Source organism: Pleuronectes platessa, chromosome 23, assembly GCF_947347685.1.
Source record: "Pleuronectes platessa chromosome 23, fPlePla1.1, whole genome shotgun sequence".
In the NCBI taxonomy this organism is placed as follows: domain Eukaryota; kingdom Metazoa; phylum Chordata; class Actinopteri; order Pleuronectiformes; family Pleuronectidae; genus Pleuronectes; species Pleuronectes platessa.
In genome coordinates this window covers 3706212-3726898 of record NC_070648.1, presented here as the reverse complement: position 1 = coordinate 3726898, position 20687 = coordinate 3706212, and the positions used below count along the sequence as shown (strand labels likewise).

Genomic DNA, 20687 nt, shown 5'->3' with positions numbered 1-20687 from the left:
GGGGGGGGGGGAGAGTGCTGCATCACTGCGACACAGCTGGAGAGCTGCTTTACCTGGGGCTCCTCCTGCTGGTGGAGATAAGGGCCCTGCAGGTTTTCTGTTTTCTGTGCTGTAATCCCTGGTGTAAATAAATAAAGAGAGGTGTGTGTGTGTGTGTGTGTGTGTGTGTGTGTGTGTGTGTGTGTGTGTGTGTGTGTGTGTGTGTGTGTGTGTGTGTGTGTGTGTGTGTGTGTGTGTGTGTGTGTGTGTGTGTGTGTAGGCTACCACACAGCAGAGGTGTTGTGAGGTCCTGCTGATTTAGCTGACCTCATCCCCTCCCACACACTCACACACACACAGACACACACAGTGCTCTGTCAGGGGTTGTTGCTCTGCAGAACAGCTCCTTGGATGAATCAACACGGAGGAGAAGTGTTGCTGTGGTGCAGGGTGTTGCTCATGTTCCACTAAATATTCACAGAAGTGGATCCCTGCCATCTAAACTAAAAACCTAATCAGCTGCCACTACCTAGTTCCTTTTTTAGCCTTCTAAAGTTATTATGTTTGGGGATCTTATGAGGTCTGAACTCTTTTTTGATACACATTGTATGGACCAACAATCCAGTGGTAAATCAATAATACATCAGTAAATTATAATACTGTTTTAAAGTTACCACCCTCAGTAGAAGCTTTGTAGAAACTCAGAACCTTCCCCCGGCTTCTTTGTTCCACGTCACTGACGATGTGCAGTTTCAGTCCCACTCAGAGAAAACAGTCGAGGTCATTCATTGTTTTTATTAAGTCACAACATTGAGACAACAGATGGATCCTCCTGTGACGTGACGTCCACAGAACAATGTTCATGAACGAGCAACAACAAGACAATTATTATTTCTATCTCCTGCTGCTGCAGCTAGTTTCCTTCTATTGATCCCTCTGCTGATATCACAGCTCATCTGATCCTTTACTCTTCATCACTCCTCTTCCTTCACCGCCGTCAGACCGAGAAGACAAAGTCCGTGGACACCTGCGTCACATGTACTCGTGTACACATACGTGACTGATACATACAATCTATATTACCAGTACTTGAACAGAAAGTGCAGTAAATTCATGCTACAGTGCTTTGCTAAAATCAAGACCTACAAGGACTCTCTCTCTGCCTTAAAAAATCTAATGTTTGCAATATTTTATATCTTTTTTTTTTCTAATGACATTTCTTTACAAAACAAAATTTAAAAAAGACCATTTTTATTAAGTTACCAAACCTTTTTCCTTTTCTTTTTTTTTTTGCAAAAGAAGCCAGGCTGCAAAATCAAATCATTTGAATGTGTGAAGTTATTAACATTCTGCCGACAGGTCATTTAATCAACTAATTCAAAGCAGGTAAATCAATTCCATGAGATGCTACAGTTTGATGAGTATAATCATCGTAAACATTAATCTCATACAACACATTCGACAAGTAAGTTTGACCAATGCATTCTACTATTATCTACATTATTCAGTCAAATACTAAAAAGTACAAAAAATAGTTTGTTTCAGAGGAGACAGGTGAGAGCTGAACCGAATCCCATGAGGGGGGGGGGGGGGTATTAAAAAGTCCTCCAGAATAAGGCGAAGACAAACACTTGACTTTAAATGATCTGAAATAAAAGCTTCACTCAACAGAGATGTGACGACAAAGAAAGTAAAGTGCCTATCGTGAAAAATAAGTTAAGATGAGAATGTACATGAGGGTGGAGCAGGGTTGGGTTCAGCGTGGTGGTGGTGTATGGGGGGGGGGGGGGTAATGATGACTGGTGGACGTGTCCTCGGGTGCACTGGTGCTGGTGGTGGGGGGCAGATCTCAGCGCAGCGAGTTGGTGGTCATACAGTCGCACAGAGCCCTCCTCTCTGCTCTCAGCACCAGCGTCTCTGTCTGCAAAGGACGGATTTAAAAACTGTCACATGTTTTAAACTTGACATGTTGTGTTTTTTCTTTCCTCTAGTGTGTTATAAAGGTTTTGTGTGGATGTAATAACTCGTCATCAGCTGTTAAATACTCTGAACAAATGAGAAATCCTCCCGAGGAGCAGGACCCACCCTGGCATCAAGGTTGAAGGCCGTCTTCTTGAGATCCTGCAGCGCCCTCTGCATGAACTCAAAGGCATGACAGTCCACACACGGACGACCTGGGAATAAAAGCAAAACATTTCAGAAACAATAAGTAATCCTTTGCACTTTCCTGGTGTTATGATAAATATCCTTAAAAATTAAATCAGTTCAAATCTGAATCCTGAGCCTGTGAATATCTGGTTGCACAGCGCCCTCTCTGGCCACAGGTGCGAATCACAGCCTGTGTTGTGAAGTCATTTGCCAGAGATGTGTTTGTACAGGAAAAATATTGTTGCTTTTGAATTGAACTTTTCATTTGTATAAAGAAGATTGAGTTGTTACTTTACATATACATATATATGCTATTTCATTAATGAATTGATTAGTTGATGGATGAAAAACTAAATTGAAATATTTCTATAATTGATTTAATGTATTTTTAAAGAAGAAATCCTAAATGTTTGCGTGTACCAGCTTTTCAACAGTTTGATGCTTTTCTCCTTCATATATTACGGTAAAGTGAATTTCTCTGGGGGAACAAAACAAACAATTGAAACAGATCACTGTGGGTTGAGAGAAATATATACAAGTATATATATTACATACGCTACTCTGTTTTAGGAGTATTTAGTGTCTAAATTATTTATTTTCAGTATTTTGATCCCAGTATATAACAGTAGTGAATATCTATGAATCCAACCAGCTTTCCGTTAGATCATGAGCTGTGATCAATCTATATTCTATATGTACCACAGTTGATTAATGAAGACAATGGTCTACAAACTAAAGTTTGATTAAAATAACACACAGAGGGTTTTCATACTTGATAATAGTAAATATATAAATGTTTATGATAAGGTTCAGTGTAGAAAATGGCAGGTGCTTTCCTCCAGTGTGTTCTAGTGCAGGCCCAGTTTCATGTGGATTTCACGGTGAACCGTCTCCACCAATTAACACGACCTTCAGTCCTCATTAAGAAGCTGCTGCCGTCAGAGAACCGGACTGAGGCGGAACAGACGAAACCTGACGTGCGTTCGATCCCTGTCCAGGAACCCCTCGGACCCCCCGGTGCACCTACTCTCTGCCGGGATGACGGTGCCGGACTCCTCCGCGGCTGCAGGGACACAGACGAGCTGCAGCATCATCAGGAGCACCGCTGTCTGCAGGGAACATCTGGACGTCATGGTTCTGCTCCGACGGTCGAGAACCTTTAACACGGACACGAGCATCAGCAGCTGTTCGCGCTGCGCACACACAGCAGAGGCCAAATGTCCTCCACGGCCGTGCGGGACTGAAACCCCGCAGCTCCCGGGCTTTGTTCGGGGAAAACACTCCGGTTCCTCGGTGAACCGTCACGTGCGGGTTAACAAACACAAATTACACAGAAAACCCGACGTGTATTTAAAGACCTACCTCCAATCAGACGATGATGCTCTCACTCAAAAGGATGCGGGTTGCTTTATGTAGGTTAGTGCTGGTGCGCGTGCGCGGGGCTCATCGATAATTAATGCTCCAGGGACCAGATTCAGGACTTCCGGTGAACATTCAGAATTAAAGCCTGGATAAATATGCTTTCACCACAGATTCGACCAAATTATCAGTTTATTATATCCGGATAAAATCAATTAAGTCATATCAAATACAAGCCTGCAATGCATTCATTGAGAGGCTGGCATTTGTTCACTACTTTTGTTTAAAAACAATTATATTACTATAATATTATTGAAACTCAAAGCTGTTTAATGAATGTGTACATCGTGTATATTCATCTGCAATACTGGTACTGACGTAAAGTATTTTGAGTTGCATTTAAACACAGTATTGCTCCTTTTCTTGGATATCAGAGCATATTTTGGGGATTATCGTAATATACAATACGTCACATTTGCAGGTATATTTGCAAATTATAAATCTTGATTGGTCTGTATTGAAAATTAACCAAGTACACAACCTCAAATATTGTGCACAACAATTTCTGAGGTGTACTTTTCTTGAGTATTTCCATTTTCTGCTTCAGATATTTATTCATTATATCATATTATATTACTTTTATTTATTCAAAAGGCAATGTACATTACAAACAAGGAGAAAGAGAGCAAACAACCCACAAATGGACGAGAAACCTACATAAATAAGGGTCAATAGTATCTGAAATCCAAAAATATAAAGGTAACTTTTAAGTAAGGCTGTCAAATATATGTAGTAAAGTAAAAAATACAATGGTTTTCTCTGAAATGTGTATCAAAAGCAGCATAGAATGACACAGACACACTTACACAATAATTTGTCCATCTTCTAAATGTGCTTAGTTTATAATGGGAATGAACAGGCTGTGTGGCCTAGTGGTTAGAGTGGTTGTTCTTCAACAAGAAGGTTCGGGGTTCATTCCCCACACTTCTTCATCTGCATGCCGAAGTGTCCTTGACAAGATACTGAACCACTAAAATTGGCAGGACTTTAATCACCTATTCATTACACTATAAGAATTTTAAAACAAAAATTGTTATTATAAAGATAAAAATACACCCCTGTCATATACTGCTTCAGTTGTGTGTAGTCCCCATTGTAAACAAACCAGTCCCATGAGTAAAAACTGTTTCTAATCCAGATTCTAATTGAATCTTTTAAAAAGAGCTAAATGAGAAGATGTGCACTTCACTACAAGTCAAACCCAAACACATCTGCATCCTCCAGGTGAAAAACTTTATTAATAAATCAATGATATCAAACACAGACAAAGTGTTTACATGTGAATTACAGCTGTTCCGATCCCAGATGTTTCACGCGCTCTGCTGATGGAGCACATCTCCCCCCCCCCCCGGGTGTGGGCGGGGTCCTGACTGCTGTTTTCTTAGGTAGCCTGTTAAAATGCCCGCACTCAAAACACTTCTTTTTCCAAGATGGCGTCGATGAAGGACAGCGACACCGGCCTGTGGCTTCACAACAAGCTGGGCTCCACGGACGAGCTGTGGACGCCGCCGAGCATCGCCTCGCTGCTCACGGTGTCGGTGATCGACAACATCCGTCTGTGCTTCTCCAGCCTGTCGCCGCCGGTGAAGCTGAAGCTGCTGCTCGGGATGCTGCACCTCCCCCGGCGGACCGTGGACGAGGTGAGCCGCGGCGCTAGCTCGGCGTTAGCCTACCGGGGAGTGCGGGTGTTAAACTCGCACACTCAGGCGGGGAAACAGAGCCCCGCTGCGGGTTAGTGGCTCTCCATGAAGCCCCCCGCTCCTCCTGGAGGTGTTCTAATCCGATATTAAACATCCAACCGCGCGTTTAACTATGTTGCGTTAGCATTAGCTTAGCTTCTCTCGCTACTGGCGACTGTTTTAATTGTTAGTAAACGTCGCAAACTACTTACATCAAACTTTCTAAACTCCAACATGAAGATAGTTAGGTTATAAACAAACTATGTTAAAGTTTGGCGGGTTAACAGCTAACTTATCTGCGGTATTCGAGAGAGTTCCCCCCCGCGGTGGCTTAGCGGCGACGACAGGAGACATTAGCCCGCTAGGTCGGGTCCAGACATGATGGTGGGATGGGCGCAGGCGAGCGGAGCAGCCGGGCGGGAGCTGGAGGGCGGTGCCTGCCTCTGCCCCGCAGATCCTCCGCTAGCCGCCCGGGGCTTCGTCACACGCTCCCCGGTGTCCCGCACGTCCTCACACGGACCGGGAGTGATGGAGCGTGACACCCGTGGGCTCCATGGTCCTCTAGATGCGGTGTGATAGAGCTTTATTCACGTGGAGGAATATAAACACGTCCCGCTACGGGAGGAACTCCCACAGGTTGTGATGGGAAAATATCAATAACAAACCCACATGTAGATTATGTATAAATGTAATAATGACCACAAACTATGCATGTACAAGATATCTCCTAACTATATAACAAAATATGGACAAAGTGCACAATAACACAACCTCTGTGCTTAACTTAAAACACAACATAACAAAGCAGGAACAGATGGTTAAATAATACAGAGTTGTATAAAGCAAGATAAAACACTACACAAGTAATATCATAATATAACAACTATGATTGATGGCAAGGATTAAAGATGCAACCCAAAACTTGGTGTAACATAATATTAGAGTAAAACACTTGTATGATATCAATAAATCATGTTCACATATCTAAAGAAACATGGGTTGTAAAAATATTCTCCACTATTGATTAATATGATCAGTTTTTGTTTCTTCTGTAAAATGCGTGAATGGTTTTCATTGTGAATCTGGAGCAATATTGATGAATAAAAATCGATCTGTTACTTACAACAGTCAAGTTATTCAACGTTCATTCACTTTTCGTGCAGAGTAAGTTTATCCTTTGTGACTTAAAGCTGTGGAACCTCTCTCCCCAGATGAAGGAGGCCCTGTCGGAGATCATCCAGCTGGCCACCGTGGACTCGGAGCCGTGGGTCCTGATGGTCGCCGACATCCTCAAGTCCTTCCCAGAGACCGGCTCGCTCAACCTGGACCTGGAGGAGCAGAATCCTAATGTGCAGGACATCCTCGGCGAGCTCAGGGAGAAAGGTGGGTGGGGGGGGGATCGTTTGGGTCATTTGGGTCATTTAGTCCTACACGTGTTCTCTAAGTAGGACAGAGGTCATGTCAGGTTAACACGAGCTAACCTCTATGGTGAGGTGATCTTTGTCGATAGAGATTCAACTTATCTGGACATGTAGGAAAGTTGGGTTTGAATACGCCTCAGCAGGGACCCTCTTGTGAAGTGGGAGCTTTTACATCTTTTAACTTCATTTCACATTTTAGCTGAAGAGGTCGTCTGAAAACGTCTTCTGTGAGTTGACAAGGTTTATTTACAACCATCACCTGTTATGACAATTATATCAAACACGCTCTGCTAATCTTTATGGTGAACAAGTATATTAAAGGCTAATAAAACATCTATTGAGGATGATTTTGTGCTTTTTACACATTTGAGGAGTGTAATATATATTTGAAAGAGATGGCTCAACGTGGATTCATCGTTTTATTGAAGGATGAACTTTACCTTTCTTCTATATATTATCGTCCTCAGTGAGTGAGTGCGAGGCGTCTGCCATGCTGCCTCTGGAGTGCCAGTACCTAAACAAGAGTGCGTTAACCACCCTGGTTGGACCCCTCACACCCCCTGTCAAACATTTCCAGCTGAAAAGGAAGCCGAAGAGTGCAACCCTCAGAGCAGAGCTGCTACAGAAATGTAAGTTGCTCATTTTTTACCTTCAATGGTTTGGTTTTGTCATTTCTGGATTTGTTGTAATGTTGAAGTCACATCTTCTGTATTTCTTTGTGTTCCAGCCACGGAAACGGCCCAGCAGCTGAAAAAGACAGCCGGAGTGCCTTTTCATGCCAAAGGGAGAGGACTGGTCAAAAAGATTGACACTACAAGTGAGTGGAAGACCAATAAATTCACTTCTTCAAAGCCAATTGGTTTATTTGAAGAGAAAATCCAAATACTAAATTGGTATTTAGGTGCCTAAAGAGATGATGTCTCACTATCTGCTTCACAGCTCCTCTCAAGGGGATCCCCAAGGCCCCGTTCCGCAGCCCCACTGCCCCCAGTATGTTCAGCCCTCCCAGTAACCGCACACCCGTAGCCCCTGCACGGACACCCCTGCGCAAAGAGAGGGGGGTCAAGGTAATTTCAAGTCCTTCTTAATGTTCCCATCATAAATGCTGTGTGAACTGGTTTGACAGTGTTTTGGTTTCCTTCAGTTCCTGCAGCAGCTGTGAGGTCCTGAGTTTTCTCATCGTGTTCTTTTTCCCCTCCTCCAGCTGTTAGATATTTCAGAGCTGGACGTGGTCGGAGCTGGAAGAGAAGCTAAGAGGAGAAGAAAGACTTTGGGTAACTATTTTTTCCTGCCTTCCATCTGTCCACGTTTCAGAGCTACGCCTCGAACATGTTTCTCCAGAAGATGTGTCATTGAACTGGTTTGTACTTGATGTTTTTCTCTGCTGTAGAAACGGAGGCCGGAGAGAAAGCAGCCAAAGAAGAAGCAGCTGTGGTGGAAAACACCACACCGGACTATGCTGCCGGCCTCGGCTCCGCACAGGTACTTCACTACTTTGTCTAAATGTCAACCCCCCTCCTATCGTTCAGTTCTTTTTTCAAACCTGCTAATTGTTTTGTTTTTCAGAAACTCGGGGCGCTGAGCGAGAATCCTCTGCCGTCAACCAGTTACATGCCGGCCACACCCAGCATGGTTCCCTCTTCCTCGTACATTCCCAGCTCCGAGGCGCAGCCAGGTCAGACACCGCCTCGCTGCTTTTCATTCTTTGTTTCCATGCAGAGGAGACTTTCCCTGTTATCTCACGTTCTCTTCGTCCATCTTTTCCAAAGCGAACGCCGGCGGCTCGGGTCGAGACACGCTGCAGTCGGCTCGCCAACCGGAGGAGTCGGCAACAGCGGGCGCTGGCGCCACCCCCACCTTACCGGGCCAGTACAAACAGAGGACGCCTATGTACAACGCCAGCACCACGGCTAACCCCGCCACGCCCACGTCCCCCAGCACGCCGGCGTCCACCCCCGCCAACAACGGGCCCCCAGCTGCTGCCACTGCCAGCCAACCGGAGACCCCCACCCAGCCTCCCAGCACACCTCAGACGCCCACCCCAGCCCCGACTCCTACGCCCCCACAGCCCCAGCCCAAAAAGAATCTCTCCCTCACGGTAAGCTGGAAAAGAGCCGGGGGAGTTGATTCATATTCCTTTGGTTACATATTCTCCTCCCAACACTGAATGTGAACTAGTTTTTACAGTTTAAATTATAAAATGTGTATTTACTATTTAGTTTTAAATTTCTATATACTTCTATATCATAAAGGGTAATAAAATATCAAATCAATATTCTCCTCCACGTGTTTCTCCCCATCAGAGGGACCAGATGTACGCTGCTCAGGAGATGTTCAAGACGGCCAACAAGGTCACCAGACCCGAGAAGGCCCTGATCCTGGGCTTCATGGCTGGATCCAGAGGTACACACGTCATTTAAAGCAAACTAAATTCACTAAACAGTCCATTAATTGCGTGAATGTACCTCATAATGTAACAATGGCCCATCTGCCTCCTCCTGTCTTGCAGAGAACCCGTGCCCGGAGCAGGGGGACATCATCCAGATCAAGCTGAGCGAACACACAGAGGTTCTGCCCAAAGCCGACGGCACCGGCAGCACCACCATGCTGGTGGACACGGTCTTCGAAATGAACTACTCCACAGGACAGTGGACCCGCCTCAAGAAATACAAACCCATCACCAACACCTCCTGAGGCGCCTGGATCGCTCGGGAAAAAAATCCCACACCCACAATATCAACAAAAACAACATGTTTACACACATTCAAGTATTTGCAATCACGTCTGGGCCAAATCGAGCAGCGGGGGGGGGGGGGGGGGGTGAGAGATGGTCAAGGAGAGAGAGATCCTCCCTTTTCCTGCAACGCCAAAATGCAGGACTCCGAAGAATGTTTCTGTACCTTTTTGTTTTGGTTGTTTCCCTTTTATCGTTTCTGTTTTTTTAAATGTGGCCTCCGATGCCTGAGCGTGGTCGGGGGGGGTCACACGAGTCTGAGTAGAGGGACTATTCTCACGGCAGGCACCTCAACATTTTTGTACTCTGGAGTACAAGCATGTCTCATGTCGGGAAGGACGATATGTGTTATATATTTTTTTTTTGTATGAATGTCACGTTCATCTTATTCTACCTTGGGGTTTGTGACAGGAAACAGAACCACAGAACGATAATGACCGTCGCCCCAGAGGTGACCAAAAAAAAAAGAGATGAGAAGTAAATAATTCTCAGTGCTGTCGAGCCTTCTGGTAGATGTTGAATCATTTTTCATCCTTTTATTAAAAGGGAAGAGAATTAAAAAAAAAAACGACTCCATGAGGACATTTCTCATCGTTCTTCCTCTATTTGTGTTTTGTTTTTAATAGTCTTTCCTTCCCCCCACCCCCCCAAACACTTATTGAATGTGTCTTCTACAAGTGTTGAACTTGTGCATTAACATAAAGACAGTGCCACAGTTGTTTTTTTCTAGCAACATTAAACCGAAGAGAAAAGCTAACAAGTGTTGGATCTACTGTACTAACTTAAAACTGGTTACTACAATAGACTGTGTAAAAAGATGGCCGACGTGTCTCCTTGAACTCCTGTTGTACAGAAGTAAAACTGAAATATCCCTGATACAGTTACTATCATCTCCTGCTGCTGACATTTTATTTCATCGAATAAATGAGCCTCTGACCGATACTGCATCCAGCCACCAGGGGGCAGTCAAGATGATTTGGTCCATCTTTTTATACAGTCCAAGCTTCATTTATAGATTTTCTTCTGTCTATAGCTCAGTTGTTGTGCAACTATTGTTTTCTGCATCCTGTTCTTTGTCTTACAACTATTTCCAGAACACATCTCTTCACATTAATGATATTTCTACCTGGTTCTGTGCCTCTGGGATTCCACAACCTTCCCCCCCCGGACGTTTGCACCTGCTGCAACGATATGTTTCCGCCCATTAAGAAGATGTGAATTTGTATAAACTAGACAAAAAGACAGACATTTTTTATTTTTTTTATTTGCAGAAACGAGTGGCAGCATAAAACAGGCGCCACAATTAACTGCCAGTGTGCAACATTCATATTATCACACAACAAAGGTTTAGCACAACTTCGTCAGCGTGTAAAAACATTTGTTGTCGTCCATTACTGATGTCCGGTGAGTTCCTTTTTATCATATGTATATATATATATATTACAATATGATACATGGAGAGTATTATATATTAGTTTAAAAGGTCCCACACACCTTTATTTACTTTGGGGGTGGGGGGTTGTTTCCTCACTAGATCTGTTGTGCCTGCCAGCAGAGGACAAAGGTCACTTGTCTGAGGAGTCAGGTGACAAACTCCCAGCATGCCTCTGGCAGGGCTGATTAGTCAGAACAGGAACAACCTTTGTAGGGCCATTTTAAATTGAAATGGTGGAGTGACCAGTAGAGAGTTTGAACAGTAACAGTGCATCTACTGACCGTGTGTGTGTGTGTGTGTGTGTAGCTGTACAGCTGCTGGTTTAAAAAAATGAGGTAAAACCAGAGTGTAAAGACGATTCTTAAAATGAAAGTTGAAAAACATACCTGCCATCTAGAGTTCCATATTTCACTGGAGTAGTAAAAACATGATCTGCACAAAACCCATGTCTTTGATAATGTGAATGTTTGATTTCAGATATTCAAGAATCAACGGTTTCATTTTTAAAGCTTATTTTCACAACATTACAGTCCCTGAACAGGGTGGAGGATAGAATCACCTCGCAGAGCGGCAGATCCTTCATTAGCACAAAGTAATGTTTGAATCTACATTCAGTGATTGTACCTCTGGGTTTGATTGTGTACTACAGGCTCCGGTGTGGAGATTTGGTCAAGGCTTGAGTTTTACACGGCTCCAGGTTCCCTCCAGCCGCCGAACGCCTTCTCCAGGTGCAGAGCCACGGCCAGGGGGAGGTGGTCCTGCAGCTTCCCGCCCACGACCTGCACGCCCAGCGGCAGACCCTCCTCGCCCAGACCCAGCGGAACCTGGGTGACCGGCAGCCCGAGGATATTGAACACACCTGCGGATCAAGAGGAAGGGATGAAACGGTCGGAAATAAAGATAAGGTAAGTGGAAAAACCCTTTCACACCGTGTTAGGAGAGTTGGAATATGATTACTGACCGGTGTAGGCGAAGTCAAAAGGTCTGAAAAGCGGGTGGTGGTGCCTGGGGGCCACTCTCGGGTGTGGGGGGTAAAGAAAAACGCCGTCGGTGCCCAACAGCTCGTCCACCTTCCTCTGCAGATTCTCCTTCTGCTCGATGAGGAAGGCCGAGGGTTTGGACACGTGGGTCTTCTCCAGCAGGGCCAGACCTGAACACACACACACACACACACATTTTAAAAACAAAGTTAATACAATTCTTTCATAGTGAAGCTGGTGAATTGGTTATTTAATGCTATAGTCTGTGGTTGAAATGATTTAAGACATATACATGCTTTCTCTCTTACCAATAGCAGCCATGGTGTGCTCTGACTTTCCCATTATCCACTTCAGCAGCTCCCACAGAGGCCACACTGGTCGTCCTGGTTCCCCCATCAGTTCGCGAAACGCCACAGGAGGCTGAAACCAGGTAACATTTTAAACACAAACAGATTGTGTTTCAAAGTTCACAATGAAAGATCCACTGAGTGTGTAGATCATCTTTAACTGGCACACGGTGGTGTTTCTTTTGCAGAGTAATCATCATCATGCTGGAAACGTGTTAATGCCTGTGATGTCTCAACACTGGACTTTCATTTGAAACGAGCCATTCAACAGCCATGAAATGCTTCAGAGCAGAAATAAAACTCGGCACATACAACATTAGAAAAAGAAAACCTGCATGCTCTCTTCATGAAATCATCTTGAGGCTTAGATCATTAAAAACACTCAATTTAAAATCCACTAGAGCTCAAAGTAAAAGGAGAAAAGAGCCAGAACAAAGAGGTTATTGTGTCATAAGCTCTCTGTAATCCAGCTTGTAAAGAAAGTCTGGGATTCTCCCTTTAAATTCAGAGGTCGAGTGGTTACCAACCTCGAGTGGCTCACTAAATAAATGAGCTTGACTGTGAGAGGATTTGAAAGGTGGACTTCTTCTATATCAGTTTATATTCATTCTTTGTGAAAACATAAAGTGATGTTTTCATTCAATCTCAAACCTTGAAAGGAAACTCAAGTTATTTAATGCAACACTGAGAAAAATACCGTTTTCTGTCAGGCGTCACATCATATCTATCATATTTATCTTTATGTTTAATCTTAACCGGACATGTAAAGTGTGACAGCGGCTGTTAAATAACTGTCGAGCAGTATAAAGTGACATGAGACCTAAATCCTTAATCGAACTACAAGTACCTCGAAAACATGTTACAGCTCTTGAGTAAATGTACAATCGTCTGAAGCTGAATCTAAAATATACCATGCCAAGACACTGTGAATAAGTAATGACACTGTGGTACATATAAGACACATCTGCTCCGTCACATCTGACTTCCTGTGGGGACAAAGAGCAAGTCTTCATCGTGTCATTTCCATTTCAAGCTCTGGCCATTTTTCCAGATCCACACGAGAATATATAAAGGTTTCTTTCTCGACCTAGTTTCAGTAGCTTTAGTGTCGTCCAGCTGTTAAACTAATGAACCAACAAACAGAGAGCAGCCAAATCATAACCTACTTGACGGAGCTAATACATTTTAAATTAAATTTGTGGGATAAGTCTCCGGGAAATGCAAAACGACGTGAGGTGATGGAAACACAACTCTCTCTCTCTCTCCCTCTGTGTGTGTGTGTGTGCGTGACTGAGAGAGAACAGATTAGTGAAGCATTCAGCAGCAGACCACGATAAGCTCTGACCGAAGCTTGATCTGCTTTCTTTTACAGTGAAACATGTGAATACACCCAGAGGTCTTGCAGCAGCAAAGTAAAAAGGCCGGTTTCTCTCCCGTCTTTCCTGTTTATCTTCATTCCACCAGCAGAGAAACAGTTGAAACCACAGATTATCTGTTGTTCGACAGCGTCTCTGTGAAAACATGCCTGGACACACTTTGGTCTGGACGGACTCACCTTCCCCTCCTTATCAGGCAGAGTCATGTAGGTGTCCCAAATCTGGAAGCTGTAGCGAAGCTCAGGGAAATGCACTTCCTCCACTTTTACTCCCAAGTCGGCCTCCAGACGCTCGACTACCTGGAGAACATCGCATGAGGATATCGATTATAAAAAAACCTTCCTGTTTGGTTGTCAGACACTTTATGTCCAAGAGGGACTCAACACACCTTCCTCTGGATGTCCAGGAGCTCTTGGCTGACGGGGGACGACAGAAGAGAGCCACCATCGTGAGGGATGGTGAAGAACCGCAGCTTCTTTAGGTCGACCTTTGTGTTTAAGGACAACCTGGGAACGCGTGAAAAAGAATGCTGTGAGTTAGATCGACAGTAGGGAACCTCAACGACTTGATCAGACCTTCTCAGTGTAGTAGAAAGAGAATAAGACACTAGCTGAGCTCTTACTTGTGAGCGTTGGGTCCCGCCATGATCTTGAGCATGGGCAGCAGGTCCTCGGCGTAGCGGCACATGGGCCCGGTGCTCACGTACTCCCCTTGTCTGCTGGAGAAAGGAGGGTGCTGGTTCTCAGGAGATACAACACCTGCAGAGACAAAAGGATTATTATAAAATATATATAAAACCAGCTTTTAGTGTAATACGTGGTTTGGAATCCAGGTGTTAATTCAAGATTAAGTTTATATAGTTACCAGGAGTGGTTTTATGGCCAAATATTCCATTGAAGAAACAGGGCATGCGGATGCTGCCGCCGATGTCTGAGCCGATACCGATGACTGCGCCTGCCGCCCCCAGGATGCTGCCCTCTCCCCCTGAGGCCGGGCGTGGAAAACAAGAGACACACGGGAAGGAGATAAGTCGAAGGATCTGGCAACGAGATCGGCTTGAGCCTCAGTCCTGTTTGATTATAGTTAATTGGATAACGTGTCCCGCATTACAAGGTTTATTGTCTGAGGTCTATCCGACTAACACAGGACAAGAGTAAAACTGCTTTATTCCTCCATTTCTCTTATTCTATTCATTTAGTTGTGTACATCTGTCCGAGCGTCATCGACCTTTTACCTCTGACCACTTAAACCAGATCAGTTAAAAAACATTTGAGGAAATTCCCTAAAAGCCTTCCTGTTGTATCGTGTTCGTGAGAGAGGAGCAGACGACCTGAAAACACAAAGCCTCCGTCACAAAGGCCTGAGAGAAGATCGATGGAGTTCCCCTTTAAAAGAACCAGAGCGTCTCTCCTAGTGTGTCTGCACAAAGTGAACAAGTGTAATATGATTCTGAGGGTAAAACCACAACTACTCCTGGAGACAAAGGGGACCGAGTCCAACCCAAAGCGTCTCACCTCTGAACCTCACAAGTGTCTGATTCCCTCTCTTCTCTCCTCCAGACATGAACACGACAGCCACTGACCTGAGCTACCTCCCGGTATCCTCCCCAGGTCGTACGGGTTGTTGGTGATGCCTCTCAGGTGGTTGTGGGACTCGCACCACATGCACAGCTCGCTGGTGTTGGTGACGCCCAGCGGGATGGCCCCGGCTCTCTTCAGGAGGGCCACAGGGGGAGCGTCCACGGTGGACACGAGTCTTCGCCTGCTGATCAAACCTGTGGCGTTGGGCATGCCTGCAAGACGGACATGTGTCAACTGCGGTATGGAGCAAAACACCTTTCATTCTTATTTGTAGAAAATGCTTTGTCCTCTCATTCTATGTGCTTTAAACAAAATCACGTCATTTCCCCTTCTTAATTTATACGTCCTGTCCTGACATCTACATGTTCGGCTCCAGACTCCGCCCCCTCGCTTGAATTGTGAAAGCCAAAGTTTGGACATTTCCTGGCGTTCAAGTCTGAAACACCCATTCTAAGAAGCTGTTAAGTGTCCCGTGAGTGAGAGTCTGTTTGTTCCCTGAGAGTGGGTGTGGGTGGATAAATGAAATCAGTCCTGGTGCATATTCAAAAATAGTAGGCTATCAGAGAATAGCCTGGTTTCAAGTGGCTGACAGGAGATTGGATTTCTGGAAGTGTTACCCTGGAGGGCGAAGGACTCTTTGACGGAGAGCGGGACTCCCAGTAGAGGCAGCCGGTCCTCCAGCACCTCCTCGCCTCCGGTCTCCTCCTCGATCAGCTTATCAACCTGGGCGGCCTCCTGGAGGGCGGCGGCGAACCTGGACGCGGAGGGAAATAAACTAGATGTTGAATTTCTGATTTAAAAGGTTTGATTTCAAGCTCGTGGCGGCGTTGTACATATCATGAGGGGGGGAAGTAAAAACTCAAATGTGGACAAATAAAGTACATCAGAACCGTCCTGTGGGCACAAAGGGGTTGTAACTGATTCCCATCATGAATTGATTTGCAGATGAGGATGATGAAGAGTCAGATGATGAGGAAGAGTGGTTCTTTCTTGCCTGTCTTTGACCACAGCGTTCAGAAAGGGGTTGACTTCCTGGATCCTGTCGATGTAAGCCTGCACCACCTCCACACTGGACACCTGCAGACACACAACACATTGGCCTATTTAAGCTTCTTAGTATACACACATAAAATATCTAAAAAATACTTTATATAGTGTCCACTTTAAACAGCATATATGGATAGAGGGATATAGTGATATTATATATAAGGAGCACAGGTGTGTAGTTGTTGATCCGCAGGTGTAAGAGATTAACTTTAAGGGTTTGTAGACTTATGATAGTAAAATATAGATCTATAAGGAGAATATGTGTCTTGTCAACAACAAAATAAAATAAAACTGTTGGTAAAAACATCCATAAATATTAAACCGGATGTTATAACTTTTTTAATCTAAATAATCATTAATTGAAATGAATAATAAATAATATAAGTGAAGAGTTAAAGCAGCGGAAGCCCGTGTCTGGGGCCCGGCTGTCACCGGACTGTGCCCGGGGAACACACCTCTCTCCTCCGGATCTTCTGGCCGAGCTGCGTCGCGGACACCTCCAGCAGCGCGTTGCGGAGCGGCGGCAGCTTCTTCGAGCTCCAGGGCGTCCGAGGCGAGAAGAGCCGGAACAGCGTGAAGAGGGCGCCCATCACGGCCTTCAAGAGCCACAGCTGGAGCCTCTCCAGGCGGGTCAGAGCCATGGTGTCGCCGGGGGGAGCGGGGCCTGGACGGGCAGGCAGCGATCTGAGAGCCGCCGCTTGTCCGGAACTCTCCAACTGATCCTGAACCTGCCGCACAGGGGGGACAGGACCGGATACCTTGTTATGTCCCTTCAAAATAAAACCACCACAGGTCCACATCAACTAGGGACATCAGCTTAAAGGGAGAGTTCAGCCCCCAGAAATGAAAACTCACTCGTTATCTACTCACCACTATGACGATGGAGGGGTGAGTGTTATTTGTGTTTTTAGTTAATTATCAAACCACTAGTTCCTGGGTCATTTATAACCTTTAAGCTTACATTGTTTCATTTCTGTTTTATTTTGACAATAATGACCGGACGTCATTATTTGTTGTGGCAGGGGCGATGACCTCTCTGTCTCACAGGTGATCAAATATAAATAACCTATGAATTTAACATGAATTATTCTGTGTTCCTTTAAAACAAACCCAGGAAACCAGGGTTATATATTCACCCAGACAAATCTATTCATTAACTGTTCAGGTCTGTTTCCTTCAGATAAACTTAACTCAGTGGGGGAAGAGTCAAACTGAAAAGGTCAAAGTTTTTTACTGAAATAATATTAAGTACAAACCAAACAGGTGCCATGGCAGAGCTGTGTGTGAACACTAGAGGGCAGCAAGGCTAAACAGACAATGCATTTCCTGTTTAAACAAACACAGCACGTTTTAAGAAAGAAAAAAAAATCTGCCTCTGCAATGCAGGTCAGTGGGTTAGTGGAGAATCTGCTGTCAGCTCTCTGCAGCAGCATCACGCCGAGCACACGTGACGGAGGTGGAGGAGTTTCATATGCAGCATCTGAAATCAGATCCCCACAGATTATTATCTTATCTAATCAAGACCCATGAATTATTCGGTGTCTCGAAATGTTAAAGTTCCCTGGATTAGCTTCGAAGATGAATGCTTTTCTTTTGATTTTCTTTATCCAGAGTGTAAGTCTGGCTGGTTGCAATAATTTCAGACTAACACTCATCCTGTTCATAACCATGCTGTATGAAGAACAGGATGAGGAAAATGAGGAGGCCATTCTTAGTCTTGATTCTGAGTCTGAAATCTCAGAATCAAGGATCAAGCTGGAGTTGTGAGTGTGTCTTGGAAATCCTGCTCTCCTAAATGAGGAAGACTCCTTTAGATGACATAGAAGACTCATCTTCCAATTCATCAAAGACTCATCTACTATCATCAAATAATCATCTTCAAAGTCATCAAAGACTCATGTACCATCTAATCAAAGACTCATCTTCAAAGTCATCAAAGCTCTTCTGATAGAATTCATGTGTAAATGGTCAAAAATAATGTGTCAACATGTTGCCACCGATTTTTGGTGCATGTCGGTCAATCGTGGTGATGTTTTGAATGTTAGGTGAGTTTCAGACTAACTCAACACAATAGAAAAAAATCTCAACAGTGATTATTTGATTTGTCAAATGATCAATATGTCTGTGTTTGGATTTATTTCACTGAGCAACTTGATGGCCTTTATATGTGAACTCACAACCTCTATCTTATCTGTAAATGCAGCTGAACTGGCCGGATCATTGTTTCCCCATTGAGGGAGCAGGTTGTGCACTTATCATATTGTTGAAAACACTCCACGTTGGGCTTTGAGTGTGTGAATAAGAGACATGAAAAATCAATAACACCCAGAGAATGGCAGCACACACCCTGCTGAGCTATTCATTGATCCTCTTATTTCAGGAGAGACCTCATTTCACGGCCAGATCTGAAATGAAGCGGTGACGCTCGGAGGCAGGACATTTTATCAGGATGACGTTTATCAAATTCTGTCGACTGCGGGATGTGGATGTTATTCACAGTTCAAAAGGTTTGCTTCCTTTCGCAAACCAACGTTGACCTACAACCTCTTAACCCCTTACAAACCTGGCTGAGAGGCTTTATCTTGAGCAAATAATATCTCTGTTGACAAAGTGAAGGCCCATTGGCAGAAATACAGAGATAAAGACTTTTCCGGGGGGGGGGGGTACGCCCAGTTAAAAAAAAAAAGAAAAAGAAACATATCACAATCCCAGCCGAGTGGAGAAAAACAGATCATTCCTCACCTGTAAGGTGTAACCCGAGGCTCTGAAATCTGCCGGGCATGTAGGGACAAGAGGGAAGACCACGCAGGGAGAGCAGAAAAACACACAGTCGACACAGTGTTTGATTCCCTGTGTCAGGCTGGAGCTCAGAGTGAAGAGTAAATGTAATCGCATGTAACTGCACATTATGTAGAGATTGTGCTGCATCTTTACTGTGAGGAGGTCATGTGTGCTGCGTTGTGTTCGACTGGAACTTTAAACCGCAAGTGAACGCCGGCCTTCGGGGTAAACTGATCCTGGGTCAGTGAACAACAGATAAGGCTTTGGGTGCTTTTCCACTGATTTCCATCTTCTTTGGTGTCTCTATTGTCATGGGATCAACCACCTACAGCTCAGTGCTCGGACTTTCACATTTTTACACGCAGGGTAAAGAGAATTTGTAATAACACCCAAGATTTAGGAGGCCAATAAAATTTTAGATCTTCCTTTTATAGCCTCTGCTCCCAAATGGCCGGACATAGTATTATCCACACATTTCATTTTCCTAATGAGATCCCAGTGAAGGAGCCGCCCTGCTCCCTGTCATCTCTGAGTGGAGACTAATTTACTTTACTGTTCCCTTTGGATGAAGCAGCACTTCAGTCTGATCCACTTTCCAGCACCTCCACAGCCCTGGAGACCAGTAAGGCTGATGGGTTTGCCCCTGGGACTGAACGGGAAATTTATAGGAGTCTAAGTGACCAATTTCGTTAATTAAATTTCAAAGTGTTTTGACTTTTACCTTGATTATTTTTTAAATATCCTCGATAAAACAAGCAAGTCCAGGGAATTTCCTTTAAAATCCAGATGACTTACATTACTTCAGTTTGCTCCTTAGTTTTGAAATGTGGTTTAATAAATCCAAACAAAATGAATCGTCAATAGAAGATGTGGAAAATATTGAGGAAAAACCTCTTCTCGCCGTTGTAAATGTTTTACGAGGCCTGATCATGACCCATATTTGAGTAGAACTACTACGAAAACATGTGAATATGAAGCACGTGTTTATTTTTTTATGATGTTGAAAATAAATGTTGAGCATGTGCAGGTCACACACTGAATGAGGTCAAGCTGGAAACACTGCAGCTACATGTTTGAGACATTTGTGATATAAATGTTTAATGTTTTGTCACGAATACATGAAACTGTGCACACAGTGCGATGCCAGAGAACTGGACAGATTTAAAACCAGTTGTGAATCCTGTTGGGAGATTTTATGCTTTTTATTGTGCGTGTGAAAGTGGCTCGTTTTGGCCCTAAATCATATCTTGATATAAAAAAAAAAAAATCACTTTTCTTTAGACGTTGGATATTGACAGACACCAGGGAGAGAGCAATCAGTGAGTACTTGCTTCTCCTTTATTTTCTATATTGTAAAAGCACATTAATGTGATGTTGGCCTGATTGAATACAGATATTGAACTGTGGTGCAAACTGTACATCGGGTGCATTTGTCCTCTTCTGTATTTTGTTCCTCTGCCTCAAACAAAAAAGACGGTAGCAAAAACAATATTTTAGAAATGTGACTTTGATTCTAATTGATGCCACATCTGAATTATTTGTGGATGTTTGAAAGAAGGAAAAATATATTTACTTCAACTCCACCACCACCATCATCAGCACGAGCCTCTCCAGAAGTGTATTCGTCTATTTGACAGCAGTCTTTCATCCAAGATGTAAGGAGGAGGTGGAGGAGGGGGGGTGGACCATGTGGCAGCCCCTCCACCCCAACCCCCTTTACTCCTGCACCTCCTTTGGGGACTGGCGTGCAGGCGTTCGAAG

At 44.2% G+C, this 20687-nt stretch overlaps 3 protein-coding genes across 3 annotated transcripts; 1 reads left to right on the top strand and 2 right to left on the bottom strand.

Annotated features, from left to right (window-relative positions):
- Positions 1-1766: 1766 nt before the first annotated feature.
- Positions 1767-4979, bottom strand: c23h4orf48 (chromosome 23 C4orf48 homolog). Its single transcript, XM_053416417.1, has 4 exons — positions 3490-4979; positions 3155-3284; positions 2065-2153; positions 1767-1900 (listed from the first exon to the last, which is right to left on the bottom strand). The coding sequence occupies exons 2-4, from the start codon at positions 3258-3260 to the stop codon at positions 1829-1831; spliced, it is 267 nt and encodes an 88-aa protein (XP_053272392.1). The 5' UTR covers positions 3261-3284; positions 3490-4979; the 3' UTR covers positions 1767-1828.
- nelfa (negative elongation factor complex member A) lies at positions 4975-9950 on the top strand. The gene is made up of 11 exons (XM_053416416.1): positions 4975-5186; positions 6437-6608; positions 7114-7275; positions 7374-7463; positions 7586-7713; positions 7851-7920; positions 8037-8128; positions 8213-8321; positions 8416-8744; positions 8950-9049; positions 9156-9950. The coding sequence occupies exons 1-11, from the start codon at positions 4977-4979 to the stop codon at positions 9338-9340; spliced, it is 1647 nt and encodes a 548-aa protein (XP_053272391.1). The 5' UTR covers positions 4975-4976; the 3' UTR covers positions 9341-9950.
- A 655-nt stretch (positions 9951-10605) lies between these two features.
- faah2b (fatty acid amide hydrolase 2b) lies at positions 10606-16843 on the bottom strand. The gene is made up of 11 exons (XM_053416418.1): positions 16601-16843; positions 16093-16175; positions 15716-15852; positions 15101-15310; positions 14383-14502; positions 14141-14276; positions 13907-14024; positions 13698-13817; positions 12104-12215; positions 11777-11965; positions 10606-11674 (listed from the first exon to the last, which is right to left on the bottom strand). The coding sequence occupies exons 1-11, from the start codon at positions 16784-16786 to the stop codon at positions 11499-11501; spliced, it is 1587 nt and encodes a 528-aa protein (XP_053272393.1). The 5' UTR covers positions 16787-16843; the 3' UTR covers positions 10606-11498.
- Positions 16844-20687: the final 3844 nt, after the last annotated feature.